At 35.9% G+C, this 12,888-nt stretch overlaps 3 protein-coding genes across 4 annotated transcripts; all 3 read right to left on the bottom strand.

The window, feature by feature from the left end:
• Nucleotides 1-754: 754 nt before the first annotated feature.
• On the bottom strand, nucleotides 755-3,437 carry LOC141612041 (F-box protein CPR1-like). Of its 2 annotated transcripts, XM_074430742.1 has the most exons (3): nucleotides 3,248-3,437; nucleotides 2,131-2,258; nucleotides 755-1,978 (listed from the first exon to the last, which is right to left on the bottom strand). In XM_074430742.1, exon 3 carries the CDS (start codon nucleotides 1,795-1,797, stop codon nucleotides 877-879), a length of 921 nt encoding a protein of 306 aa, XP_074286843.1. In that variant the 5' UTR covers nucleotides 1,798-1,978; nucleotides 2,131-2,258; nucleotides 3,248-3,437; the 3' UTR covers nucleotides 755-876. The 2 variants fall into 2 exon arrangements, with proteins under 2 accessions (XP_074286843.1, XP_074286841.1); XM_074430740.1 differs by lacking the exon at nucleotides 2,131-2,258 and having other exon boundaries at nucleotides 3,248-3,434.
• Nucleotides 3,438-5,612: 2,175 nt separating this feature from the next.
• Nucleotides 5,613-8,049, bottom strand: LOC141612040 (F-box protein CPR1-like). Its single transcript, XM_074430739.1, has 2 exons — nucleotides 7,917-8,049; nucleotides 5,613-6,874 (listed from the first exon to the last, which is right to left on the bottom strand). Exons 1-2 carry the CDS (start codon nucleotides 7,931-7,933, stop codon nucleotides 5,776-5,778), a joined length of 1,116 nt encoding a protein of 371 aa, XP_074286840.1. The 5' UTR covers nucleotides 7,934-8,049; the 3' UTR covers nucleotides 5,613-5,775.
• A 1,105-nt stretch (nucleotides 8,050-9,154) lies between these two features.
• LOC141615180 (F-box/kelch-repeat protein At3g06240-like) lies at nucleotides 9,155-11,697 on the bottom strand. The gene is made up of 2 exons (XM_074433667.1): nucleotides 11,380-11,697; nucleotides 9,155-10,517 (listed from the first exon to the last, which is right to left on the bottom strand). Exons 1-2 carry the CDS (start codon nucleotides 11,385-11,387, stop codon nucleotides 9,401-9,403), a joined length of 1,125 nt encoding a protein of 374 aa, XP_074289768.1. The 5' UTR covers nucleotides 11,388-11,697; the 3' UTR covers nucleotides 9,155-9,400.
• Between the last annotated feature and the right edge of the window lie 1,191 nt (nucleotides 11,698-12,888).

The raw sequence follows: 12,888 nt of genomic DNA, 5'->3' as shown, positions 1-12,888 counted from the left end.
ATTTATCGCTTTTAGAAGACAGTAAAGTCATCGAGACACCAAGCCACTCCACGAGTTTAGCGGTATGTCTCTGCACAATTAAACAACCTTGTTCCGACTTTGAGAAAATAAAAGATTTTACTTAATTGATTGGAGTATATCCGTTTATTGAACTCGACTCACCCTGCCCACCAAATAAACGGGTACGAACAAGACATTTTAAGAAAATTACAAAGGTCCATCTCATTAATCCGTCCCAAACCCGCTAACCCTTATCCTTGGGCCACAAATTTAAAGTGAGCTCAACCCATATCCAGCCCAAACCCGCATTTGATACTCTAGTTTGTCTCAATCATTTTTTTTTTTTTTTTTATTGTTTGTGATGGATATTTTAATCAGAGAAAAACAAATGATTGCGACGGAGAGAATATATTTTTAACTTTTCAACATAAAAACTAAAAACTAATTGAGTTTATTCACTCCTAAAGACTAAAGTTTCTTATTTTTTTTTTTCTTTCTACTCACAATAACTTCCTTATTTCTATTTTTCCTAGGTATCTGTGTAGTCTAAATTTAATTGTATGATGAGATAGAGTGTTTGTGCATAAAAGAAATGTGGAAGTTTACTTGGAAGTATTGTTTTTGAGTTGCATTACAAGTTTTTGAACTCAAAATATTGATTGAGCTTATGACCGAAAGTTCATGCCCATTACTTTAATAGGTTTAGACCGCTTAATGCTAGACTAGATCACGTAAAAAACCAGCTAAACCAGAGTAGAATACAAGTAAGAACGATCACTAATATAATGATTCCCAACCAGCTATAATATTAAATTAGTTTTACAATATACCCGAGCATTCAATATTTGTCATGAGTATGACTAAGAAAAACCACATTCAACCGCTCTTAGTTGGATGGATGTTGTAATAAGGTGATACAAGAGTTTCCCTGAAGCCTCCTACCCAGCAGAACCCACCCTTTATGCCTTTTATTGTCATTTCTTGAAATTTTGCGGCATCCAAATTGTACACTACAAATCTCTCATCGGGTTCATGATAGTCCTTTAGCACCACCAGTTCCCGTTGCCCAGGAACACCTATATATGGGATCATCTCTGACCCTCGTTCAGCAACAAGCTTAAATTTAGTCCAAGACTGCAAAACACCGTATTCTTTCATCACCCAAATACTCGTTTCATCTTTTGGGAATGAATTGCACATACAAAGACATCCTCCAAGTAATATCAGCACATCATACTCACAAGGGTCACCATTAATTGCACTAGGCGCTGGTACTTTCCAAATCTTCTCTTCAGTTAAATCAAACCCTGCGATGAAACGCGAGTTATCACAATAGTTTGTCGCAATCCAGTGTATGGACCCACCCACAAATACCCCTGAATATCCATAAAAATACGGGCAACTTTCCACCTGTTTCCAACTACCCTTCTTAACAGAATACACATTAGCAAACATCTTCATCTCATGCTCAAGAAAATAACCAGATAGTGCTACGACCTTATAATCGTCATTGACCTGATCATATCCGAGTCCATACCTAGTATTTCTAGGATGAGATTCAAGATCGTGTGATGGAACATGTAATTCTAGAACCTCCTTTATAGTTGGGTTGACCAACAAGATCGTACTTTTGTCATCCTCTATTAATAATATCAATCCATCACAAGAAGGTCCACATATCCGACTTTTCAGGCTCATGTCAAAAGTAAGCTTAGTGGCTACAACAGTAAAATCACCAGACAACTGACGAGCAATGGTGCCACTAAAGAGCTTATTAGAGTCATGACACTTGAACATGAGCAATTCATTATCAATGTACTGTTTGCTTTGGATGAGGTGACCTCTGATGAAGTCTTGATCAAGTTCTGAAAGAATATGACACCATGATTTGGAAACGCACCGACAACGACCTATGTCTTTTGTTCCAACACGAATAAATATTTCCAACAGGATTTCTTCTGGAATTATCAGTATCAAGCTGAATACAGTGAAAACAAACGATCAATTTAAAATCACATAAAGCCTTCACTTCTATATGGAATAAGACTTATAAAGGCAGACAAGTCTTGTTATTTTACTAAGAAGGCACAAGCAAAACGAGGGAAAAGAAACTACAAGTCTTTAAGCTACCTAACCGAGCAAATCACTTGAGGCCTTTAGAATGGGAGGATTATATTTTTGACTATTCCAAACCATCTAGAGGAATTTATCTCCCTACTCCGGTCTTCTTCAGGTGATGAGCCTATTGATGATATCAACTACGGAGTATCAAGCAACAATGTCAATGTGAGATTACATCTTCATCGTAGACATGTTGGTTGAAAAATAACTATAAACAACTGACAGCTAAATCTTCATTGAAAATTTTCCGAAAAAACAGAAATTTCATCATCACCTCAACAAATTTTTTAGAATTATAGATTTGATTTTGGACTATGATTGAATAAAGCAGAATTGGTCACTAAGGCCTTGTTTGGATACTAAAAGTGGAGGGGAGGGAAGAGAAGGGGAGGGAGAATAGAGGAGGTGATTTTTCCTCCAAATCTTTCCTATGTTGGAGGGGAAATTATTTGGCTCGAAGGAGGGAAATAAAGGGATCCGTTTTCTCTCCCCTCCAAATCACTCGACATCCATTTTGCTAATCAAACAAACGATTTATCATCCTTCCAAATCCGTCCCCTCCCTTTCCCTCCAAATCCCTCCATCAAAACACACCCTAAAGTAGTTGTGGTTCCTTGTATTGTGAAGTAGTAGTCCTTAAATGCATCTGTTAACGCAATTTTCAACTTGGGTCATTTGGAAACAGCCTCTTTGACTCTTTGACTCAGGAGTAAGGGCGTAAGGCTACGCTACATACATTGAGACACTACGCGGGGTAATATGAACACAAATCAACAATGTACAATAAGCACATACTAAAACAAACAACAAACATGATATCACTCCATACATATATGACTTTTCGTTCCTAATAGGGCTAAAGACTCCATATTCACTGTTTCTTAGTTTCTGCCTTACAACTGTTAGAACATGCAAATGGGTCGGGCCAAACAATACTAAAACACAGACAAACGGTTTAACCATATTACTGTAGTAGAAGAAATTAAAGCCACAAATTTCAATTATCCTAGAATCTAAATCATAGGTAGCAATTTTATAGATAAATATTAAAAAATCAACCAATTTAAAAGAAATAAAAAATCTATCATCATCCCAAATTTAAAAGGTATAAAGAGATCAAGTTTACCTTGGTTGGCGACGCATACTGATTGCACAGGCCTGATAGGAGAGAAGAGGGATGGTGGACAAGATCAATTCTGATTTAGCAGTTCCATTTATTTCTTTTTAATTGTTTTCGGTGAGCAACTGATTTCTAGTCTGTTTAGAGTATCCGTGTTATAGTGATAATCTATGAATATTACTCCCTGTCCACACTAAACATTATATTTGACTTTTTGACACTATTTATGATTATAGAGAAATTTTGACTTTTTGACACTATTTATGATTATAGAGAAATCTTTGGTATTATAAGTAGGGTAGGGTCTGGGTAGAGTCTACTCAGACCCGGACCCGGACCCGAGATTTTCCCTTTGACCCATACCCAACCCAGACCCGCAAAGGTCTAAAATTTGAGGACCCATACCCGGACCCTATGGGTAAGAATCGGGCCTGGGTCTACCCGCGGGTTCGAGTTTTAGCCACTTTAATAGCAGGATTAAAGGCTACGGGTCTATAATATTAAAAAAAAAAAATGCATACTACTCTAACATCATGAATTTATTAATCTCTATTGTACAGTACCAAATCCAATATACATACCAAAGAGATTAAGGAGGCCAAGAAGACCTAAATTAATTTTACCTCCAAATTCATATTAAAGAATCAAACTCGGAACCCTAAAATCAATATTGTACTTGATAGCCTTCTCTATCTGACCGTCGCTGGCTGCCGTTAATAGTGGTTGTCGGTCGCCGCCTATTAGAGAGATGGTTGCCAGTGACGTATCAGTGCTGCGGTGGTGGTTTCCTTGTGTCAGTGGTGGTAAGAGTTTGGTTGTGTTTTATCACTTTATGGACCGGACCAATGGACCAAATATTGTCGTCATTGACATGTTTTAGCATATAAAACTAGAACTCGAGAAGTTCGTAATGATCAAAATAAACAACATTATTTTCTTACGAGATTTAACTACATAATTACCTCTCATAATACGTGTAAACAAAGTAGAAATAAAATCAATAATATTACAAATTTAAAAATTCTTTTATTACATAACTTCGGTCCATGGTCCGGTCCGCGGTCTATTCGGATTGGTCCAGGACCGGACCGAAGACCAAAGTATAGTAAATAGGTGGACCGTGGACCGGACCAAACAAAATTCGGTCCTGTCTGATCCGGACCAAATAGTCCGTCCGGTCTGATCCTTGGTCCGGACCACTGAGTGAACAGCCCTAGAAAACATAGTCATGCGAGATCTTGTTTGATTCATCGTCATGAATGCTATAAGAATATCAAGTTTTTATAATTTTTAATAATGTGTAACTAAAGCTATTCATGTTGCAAAACGCGTCTCGGCAAGCGTAATAAAGTCAAATGTAACCTTTGGTTTGAATGAGAGGGAGTATTATTCACTTGGAGAGTTGGCAAATCGGGTCTTTACTCATATCAGATTGGGTCATATTGGATCAGCTTATTCATTTAGGCCGAGTTATTTGTGGGTTAAATGATATTTATCGAGTTGGATTGGATCATTATCAAACCTAGTTATTTTATTGCATAACTTCAAATTTTGACCATTATAATTACGTTTCTACAATTTTTTGTATTTACTTACTTTATTATTAAGTCAAACGTATTAAACTAAACACTAAATCGCTTTTACTTTGATCAATATTAAGCTTAATAATTGTCGGATCGTCGATTTAATCGGTTCAATATCGGGTTGGGGTTCATGTCACTGATCATCAGGTCGTGCCGAGTTATGGGTTGATTTCACTTTGCGCGGAATATTCTCAGGTTCTGTCGGCCCCGGTTTGCACGGGTTCGAGTCGGGTCGGGTCAGACTTGCCAACTCTAATACCCTGTTTTTTTGGGCTTAAATCACACATCTTAAGGTCAGTTCAGATCATATAAATTTAGAAAAGTTCTATAAATTTAGTTAAGAAAAATTCAGATCATAAGTTCAGAAACTTTTAACTTAGATTATTACGACTTGTCAAATTTTCATTTTGATTACAATCTGTACCAGCTCCTATCATCTTCCACATTTCTCTTTTTCAACTTTCACATTTATAGAGTCCAATTAATTTCAATTTCAAAGAATTTAAACACCAACATTATTCCAATAATTTTCTTGCGCAAAATTGCAGTACTTTAACGCAACGAGCTAAATGGCGTACGGAGCACATGACCATGCACTTGTATTAAAACACAACAATGATGCTCATATGAGTATAATATAAACCACGACTACTAACTACTCTTAACAACAGCTAAATGATCATATGAGTATATGGGTGCCTGCTAGACATGCCAAAAACAACCCGATTGACCCGACACAAAAAAGTCTACCAGATTGATTTAATGCATCAAATTTTCTAATTACGGTGTAGAGAAAAGAAAACATTCATTCTGGTTGTAACATAGTATCCAATTCTCAATACAGAATTTCAAATCTGGACATAATATGATCGAGTAGCATATTACATTGAACATCAACTTTACTTGAGAATAAATGAAAGACCCCCCCCCAACCTCACTTTTACCATCAATTCAATTATATTTGTAATAAGGCGAGACAAGGGTTTCCTTGAAGCTCCATCCCAAGTTAAACCCTTCATTTATGCCCTTTACTTTCATATCTTGAAATGTTGCAGTATCCAAATTGTGCATCGATAATCTCTCGTAGGGTGTAAAGTCGTCCTTCATCATCACCAGTTCCCGTTGCCCCATAACACCTTTTAATGGCATCAACTTCGATCCTTGTTCATCTACAATCGAGAATTTAGTCCAAGACTCCATTACACCGTATTCTTTCATCACCCAAATATTAATTTTCTTTTCCGAGACTGAACTGAACATGCAAAGACATTCTCCAAGTATTCCCAGGTTATAATATTCAGAAGCTTCATCAAACATTGAACTAGGTGCTGGTACTTTCCAGAACTTCTCTGTGGTTAAATCGAACCCTGCAATAAAATACGAGTAGTACGCAGGGTTTCCAAAATTCAGGTAATCCGAAGGGTTTAGTGCAATCCAATGTATGGACCCACCGACAAATACCCCCGGCGAAACATGATGATATGGGGAAGTCTCCAACTGTTTCCAAGAACCATTTCTAACCGAATACACATTAGCAAACATCTTCGGCTCATGCTCAAGAGAATAACTAGACACTAATACAACCTTATAATCGTCATTGACATGATCATACCCGAGTCCATAAGTGGTGACTCTAGGATAAACATCAAGATCATGTGATGGAATATTTAATTCTCGAACCTCCTTTGTAGTTGGGTTGACCAATAAGCTATCACTTTTAGCATTCTCAATTAATAATATCAATCCATCACAAGAAGACGTTCCCCAAACCCGACATTTCGGACTCACTACAAAATTGAGCTCTGTGGCCAAAACAGTCATTTCACCATAGGAGTGACGGACAATGGTGCCACTATAAAGAGTATTAGAATTCGTAGAATTGAGCATGAACAATTCATTATCGGTGAACAGTCTGGTTTGGGCGATATGACGATTGATGAAGTGAAGTTCCGAAAGGAGATGACACCATGATTTAGAAAGGCACCGATAACGACCTATGCACTTTGCTGGTAGACGGGTAAATATCTCCGAAATGATTTCTTGTGGTAAGCTGAATATAGTGAAAAAAAAAGTCATTATTTTGAAATCCCATAAAGCTTTGATATAAGAAAGTGCAAAAACAAATTATTTCAAGGGTTGTACTCAGTCAATAGTTTACACTTGATTTATTTCCCTCACAAAATAAAGCAAATATAAAGTACGGAGTACTAAGACATAGGAGACCGTTTTTATAACATGCACCAAAAATACCCTCTTCCCTTCTTAGAGTTCTTACTACTAGAATTTTAATTTTTTTTATATTATTCAATAAAAGAAGATTTACCTTATTACCTTCACAAATGCTAAAAAATATGGCTAAAGTGTGGTCCTTGAGATTACAAAGAGTAAGGAACATGACAATGAAAAAGCACAATTATACTGACAACTGATTTAAATAATGTGAGGGTATGAGACGTCTAAACTTAAAGACGTTGACAAGCAAGAGTTGCTGATTAAAAATGGGGGACTAGGGGAGTATGTTGCAATTAACTCGTTTAAATGGAGGCCTGGAGGGATTCAGATATTACCAAATAACCGAATTATAATTATCCATTGAATGTGTCTATATTTCAATGACCATCACGAGATTCATCAACAGTAGCAAAATCAAAACCAAATACTCCTACTAAAAATAAATATGATAAGGAATTAACATTCCAAGTCCATTTAATTCAATTCTCGACACAATTTCTACTATGTTCGTATCGGGTATTTGGATACATAATGATTCAGAATCCAAGGTCTCCAGTTCAAACAATAATTGTCATCCATTATACTTCATTTGTCCTAATAATTTGTTTGCCTTTTTTATTATTATATTTTAATCAAAGGCAAACAAATGATTAAGACGAAAAGAATACCATTGTTTAATCCTGTTATAATATTAGGACTAAAAATAAATCACAAAACTCAAAAACCCTAGAATCAAAATTGTAAATGGTAGGTAGAAGACAATAAAGCGATAGTAGACACAATTATTTGCAAATAATCTATGATCAACCAACCAAGACTTGTTGATAATAAAAAAGAAAGAATAGAGAGATGAAGATTGCCTTGGTAAGCGAGGCATCCTGAACTTCTGAATTCCTGATTGAATAGGAGGATTATGGAATTATGGAGATGGACAAAGATGGAGAAACAGAAATGACAATTTTAAATGTGTCTTTGATGACTCTAGGGTCTTACCAATTCATGGACTATACAACTTGAGGATGTATATGTTCAGACGGTGTAGACACTGAAACTTTTTGTGTCAAAGATCAGAAAGCTTTATATTAAAGAATATGAGCTTTATTAGAAAGTATTGACTTCATTCATTTACACATTAAAAACATGAAATTTAAATTTAATTTTGGAAAAATATATGTAGTTCTCGAATTTTATACTTGGTTGTACCACGCTTTAGACAACCTGTTGGATGTATAATCCTATTTGTGGGGTCTTACGGACTCATTTAACACGGTTCATGAGTTCATCCTATTTTAGCACGAAAAGAGACCGGCACGATCAATTGGTTAAGTACGGCACCACATGTTATGGCCTTAGGACCATGCTTGAGTCGATGTTTGAGGAAAAAAAGAAAGAAAAACTAACTGTGCTAGCCCAGATACGTTATGGTTCGTTCACCTGACGTTTAGACACGCCTAAAATAGGAAAAAAAATAAAAAATAAAAAAAATAAAAACTAATCAAGTCTCTTTACTTTACCTAATTGTAAAACTAAAATTCTCAAATTATATAAGGGTAGAATGATTAGGTCTCTTAAATTAGACGAAAGACGAATTTGAAGTGCATGCCTAAAATCTCATGAGAAATTAAGCTTCTGATGCCCCATATAAAGTGTTGCATTGGCAAAGAGAAGCTGTATTATGCAATTTTGAAAGCGTGTACAGTGAACTCAAATTGAATTAAGTATCAAGGCCTTATTGAGATGAATCCTCTGAATCGTTTGCTACTTCGTTATGAATGTGCTTCGACGGATGCAGAAAAGTGGTAAATGAATCCTCTGATTACTACTAAGTTATCATAAACATATGCTTCCGGATAAATGGAACTAGGTTATCATAATTCATACACACGCAAGTAATGCGAAGTGATAGTCGCAGTCCACTGCACGGAAACCACCCACAACAACCCCTCAAGTAACAGGTTGAAGAGCTTGCTCATATGGGGAACTCTCAACTTGTATCCAACTCTAAATTCTAACCAAATACACATTCCGGCTCATACTCGTAGGAAATAAATCTAGAATCCAGTGGCAATCTTTCAGATGTCTTACACTTCCAACTTAATTTTTAGTATAATAATATTATTAGTACAAATATATTTACATAATTACATTTGGTATCAAAACAAATCATTCGAAAATGGAATTTCATACAAAGAATTATTTAGTATAACTACAATGAATCATGATTAAAGTGCCATCAATTAAGGAGACCCGCGTAAAAACAAGTGGAATGAACAATGTGGAATCGATCGAATATATAATATGAATCGAAACAAAGAAAAAAACATTCCAGTCCCATGACAGAGGCTCATCCTCTCTGAGTCGCATTATTGTAATAAGGCGAGACAAGGGTTTCCACGAAGTTCCCTCCGATATGAAACTCATCAACCCCACCATGGATTGTGATATCCTTAAACGTTGCACTATCCAAATTGTACATCACCAATTTCTCGTCCTCCTTATCTTCATCCTTCACCATCACTATTTCTCGTTGGCCTGACATACATAAAACTGGCCTAAACTCTAATGCTTCGGGGTTGACGATAGAGAATTTAGTCCAAGACTCCTTAACACCGTATTCCTTCATCACCCAAATTTCAATTTCATCATTAGACCATGACGGAATGCAAAGACATCCTCCAAACACCATGAGGCTTTTAAACACAAAGTTTTGACCATCAAATGAACTAGGTGCTGCTACTTTGCAGAATTCTTCTTTAGTCAGATCAAAGCCCACGATAACCGACGAATAATCTGTAGTGTTACACGCAATCCAATGCACGAAACCGCTCGCATAAACCCCTGAAGTAACATGCCCAACAGAATGATCATATGGAGAGCTCTCAGCCGGTTTCCACGTACCATTTCTAACAGAGTACACATTAACAAACATCTCAGTACAGTCAATCCCACGCTGATTATCAGTATCACAATAAGAAAGTGTTACAACCTTATAATCATCGTTCACGTGATCATACCCAAGTCCGTACATGGTGAAACTAGCACGAGGATAAAGAGCGTATGGCAAAACTGGCAACTCTCGAGCTTCGTTTGTAGTTGGGTTAACTAACTGCCTCTTACTTCTATTATTCTTAATTAAGATCAATCCATCACAAGAAGGCATACCCTCGGTCAAAAAATCAGAGTGCACCACAAAACAGAGCTTCGTGGTGAAAGCGGTCATCTCCCCAGACAAGTGGTGGGCAATGTTGGTTCTACACAAGGTATTGAAGTAACAAGAAATGAGCATAAGTAATTCATTATCCATAAACTCTTTGGTTCGGTTAAGGTGAGCTTTGATGAAGTGATGTCCAGAAAGGAGATGCCGCCATGATTTGGAAACACAGCGACAACAGCCTATGGATTTTGCTGGTAGACGGGTAAGTATATCGGCCATGATCTCTTGTGGAATTAACATTATCAAGCTGAAATTAGTGAAAACAAACTGTCATTATTGAAAACCATCAAGCTTAATCTTTCATAGCGAATAAACACTTGTAGATGGAAAACAGAATATATCGGCCATCAAGCTTAATCTTTTATCATACTTTGACACCACACTCAAAACATTTTAACAAAATAGTCGTGAACTGATGACACCACTCCTACACCCTTCTCATGCGACACTTGTGGCCAAATCAAAGTTTTACTTAATTGATTAATTTTTTCTCTTGTGCTATTCTGAAAAAGTTACATCCAAATCACTCCCTACCCCACAATTTGCGGGAGCCATTTAGGCGCTGGATTAATATTGTTTTATTTAATTAATTACTTAAGAGGGAAATCATTTACATCGACCTTAGTAAATATAAATATAAATCTTACAATACATTGGTGAGCAACATCAAGTGATAATAACAAATGGAAACAGAATAAATAAGGTCATGCAAATGCTAGATAAACAAACAAACTACTACTCCCTCACTCATTTGTTTAACATTCTAATATCGGAATGTTTTTCATGAGTTATTTGATAATCAGGCTCATCTTGATCCACTTGTCATCCAATAACTATATCTATAACTAAGTAGCCATTTTCCTCTCCGTGGTTTTTGTGTCAAAAACAAAGATAAACAAATAATCGGGACGGAGGGAATACTAATTTTGAGACCATTTCATAGGTTAGCTCTATACCTAAAGATAAATATAAAACTTGAACCAAAATCATGGGAGTAAGAAGATGATTATTTCATAATTTAAAAACATAAATGCAATTCTAACACAAATTGATTCCAAATAATGAGTTATGAAATCAGAAAAAGAAATGAAAAGAATAGAGAGACGAACGCTGGCATTGTGTTGTGTGCGATGGATGGTTTGATACTCGGAAGTCAAAGGAAATTTGGAGATGAACAAAGACAGGAAGAGGGAGTCAACTGCAATATTAGAGTAATTTGGTATTTCAATTGGTCTCCCTTGTGACGGGTTACCATTTGTGGCGGATATTTTGTGAGTTAAAATGGTAACAAAATGGGTTAGTGGAGAAAGGGGACCACATGAATAGTGTTGCAGAGAGAGAAAAAGTGGATACTTTGTGAGGTAAAATGATATCCGTCACTCAAGAGTGACGGATATGTGCCGTCACAAACAAGAATTTGTGTTGGTATTTTTGGTACCAATACTTAGAAAAAGATTACGCATTTGAGGCAGTACCTTAGACCTTTGTAGTTTTTAAGCATATACACATTTTTTCTGAGTATATTATCATTTATAAATATAGTGTTTGAGCAATATTATATTTTTTTAGTGTAATGTTTTAGGTAATGCGCTCAAAAACTTTATACTAAAGCAGAACTCAAAAACTTTAAAATAAAACTCAGAAAATAAACAATGAGAGGTATTACCTCATATGTATAGTCCATGAACTGCCAATACTTGCAACTGTATTCATACAAATTCACATTCTACATCATTATGCCAACATGTAATGTAAGAAAGTCCACCCTCCCTTCCCGTCAATTGTTAATTATTCATCAAATTTATTGTTAAAATAAAAAGGATAATAATTAATTGATACACCCAAATATAAAAAAGGACAATAAATGATCCGAAGAGATGGAGTATTAATTAATGAGGCTTGACTGATTGACTTGGAATGATACTAATTTATTTCAATCATCTGTTAGTAAGACTCTCTCCTAGATTTAAACGCGACTGCATTTTAAATGGTCGGTAAGCTACGATAATACTTTTAGGGGTGTTTGGTTGGAATTTTTGTAATAGATTGAAATGAGTTAGATACCCATTCTAGTGTTTGGTTCCACACTTTTGGAATAGAGTTAGATACTCAATGGTTTCTTCATTCCAACCCTTCGAAATCACTCAAATTTCTAACTCCATTACATCATATTATTACCACTCTATCCATTCAAGGATACTTTAAACTCAACGACCCCTTAATAGCTTAACTTGTCACATCTGTTTTAAACTCCAAAACCCAAGTTACAAACTCTCACAGCGGTTACTAATTGTAATTGTAGTGCAACTTCAATAGACTCACATGCCCTTTTTTCGTTGAGTCGACGTGTTTTTATTATGGGTCCATTTGAGCTGTTAGTTTTTTTTTTTTCAAGGGATTTGAGCTGTTAGTTTTTCTTGTATACATTTCATACTTCTTTCTAGACCTGGCACAATAAAACCGAACCCAAAAAACCGATCGAAAATATCTGAATTGATAACCGATCGAACACCCTATAAGAATAAATTAGATAGCACCTGAAAATTGGCTCAATCCGAATCCAACCGAAACTCAATTAAACTTCATAATAAGCCAATGACACCCAGACCTGAATATAT

The sequence above is a fragment of the Silene latifolia genome, chromosome 11 (genome assembly GCF_048544455.1).
Source record: "Silene latifolia isolate original U9 population chromosome 11, ASM4854445v1, whole genome shotgun sequence".
In the NCBI taxonomy this organism is placed as follows: domain Eukaryota; kingdom Viridiplantae; phylum Streptophyta; class Magnoliopsida; order Caryophyllales; family Caryophyllaceae; genus Silene; species Silene latifolia.
Note: the sequence above shows the minus strand (reverse complement) of the source record. Positions and strands in the feature narration are given on the sequence as shown.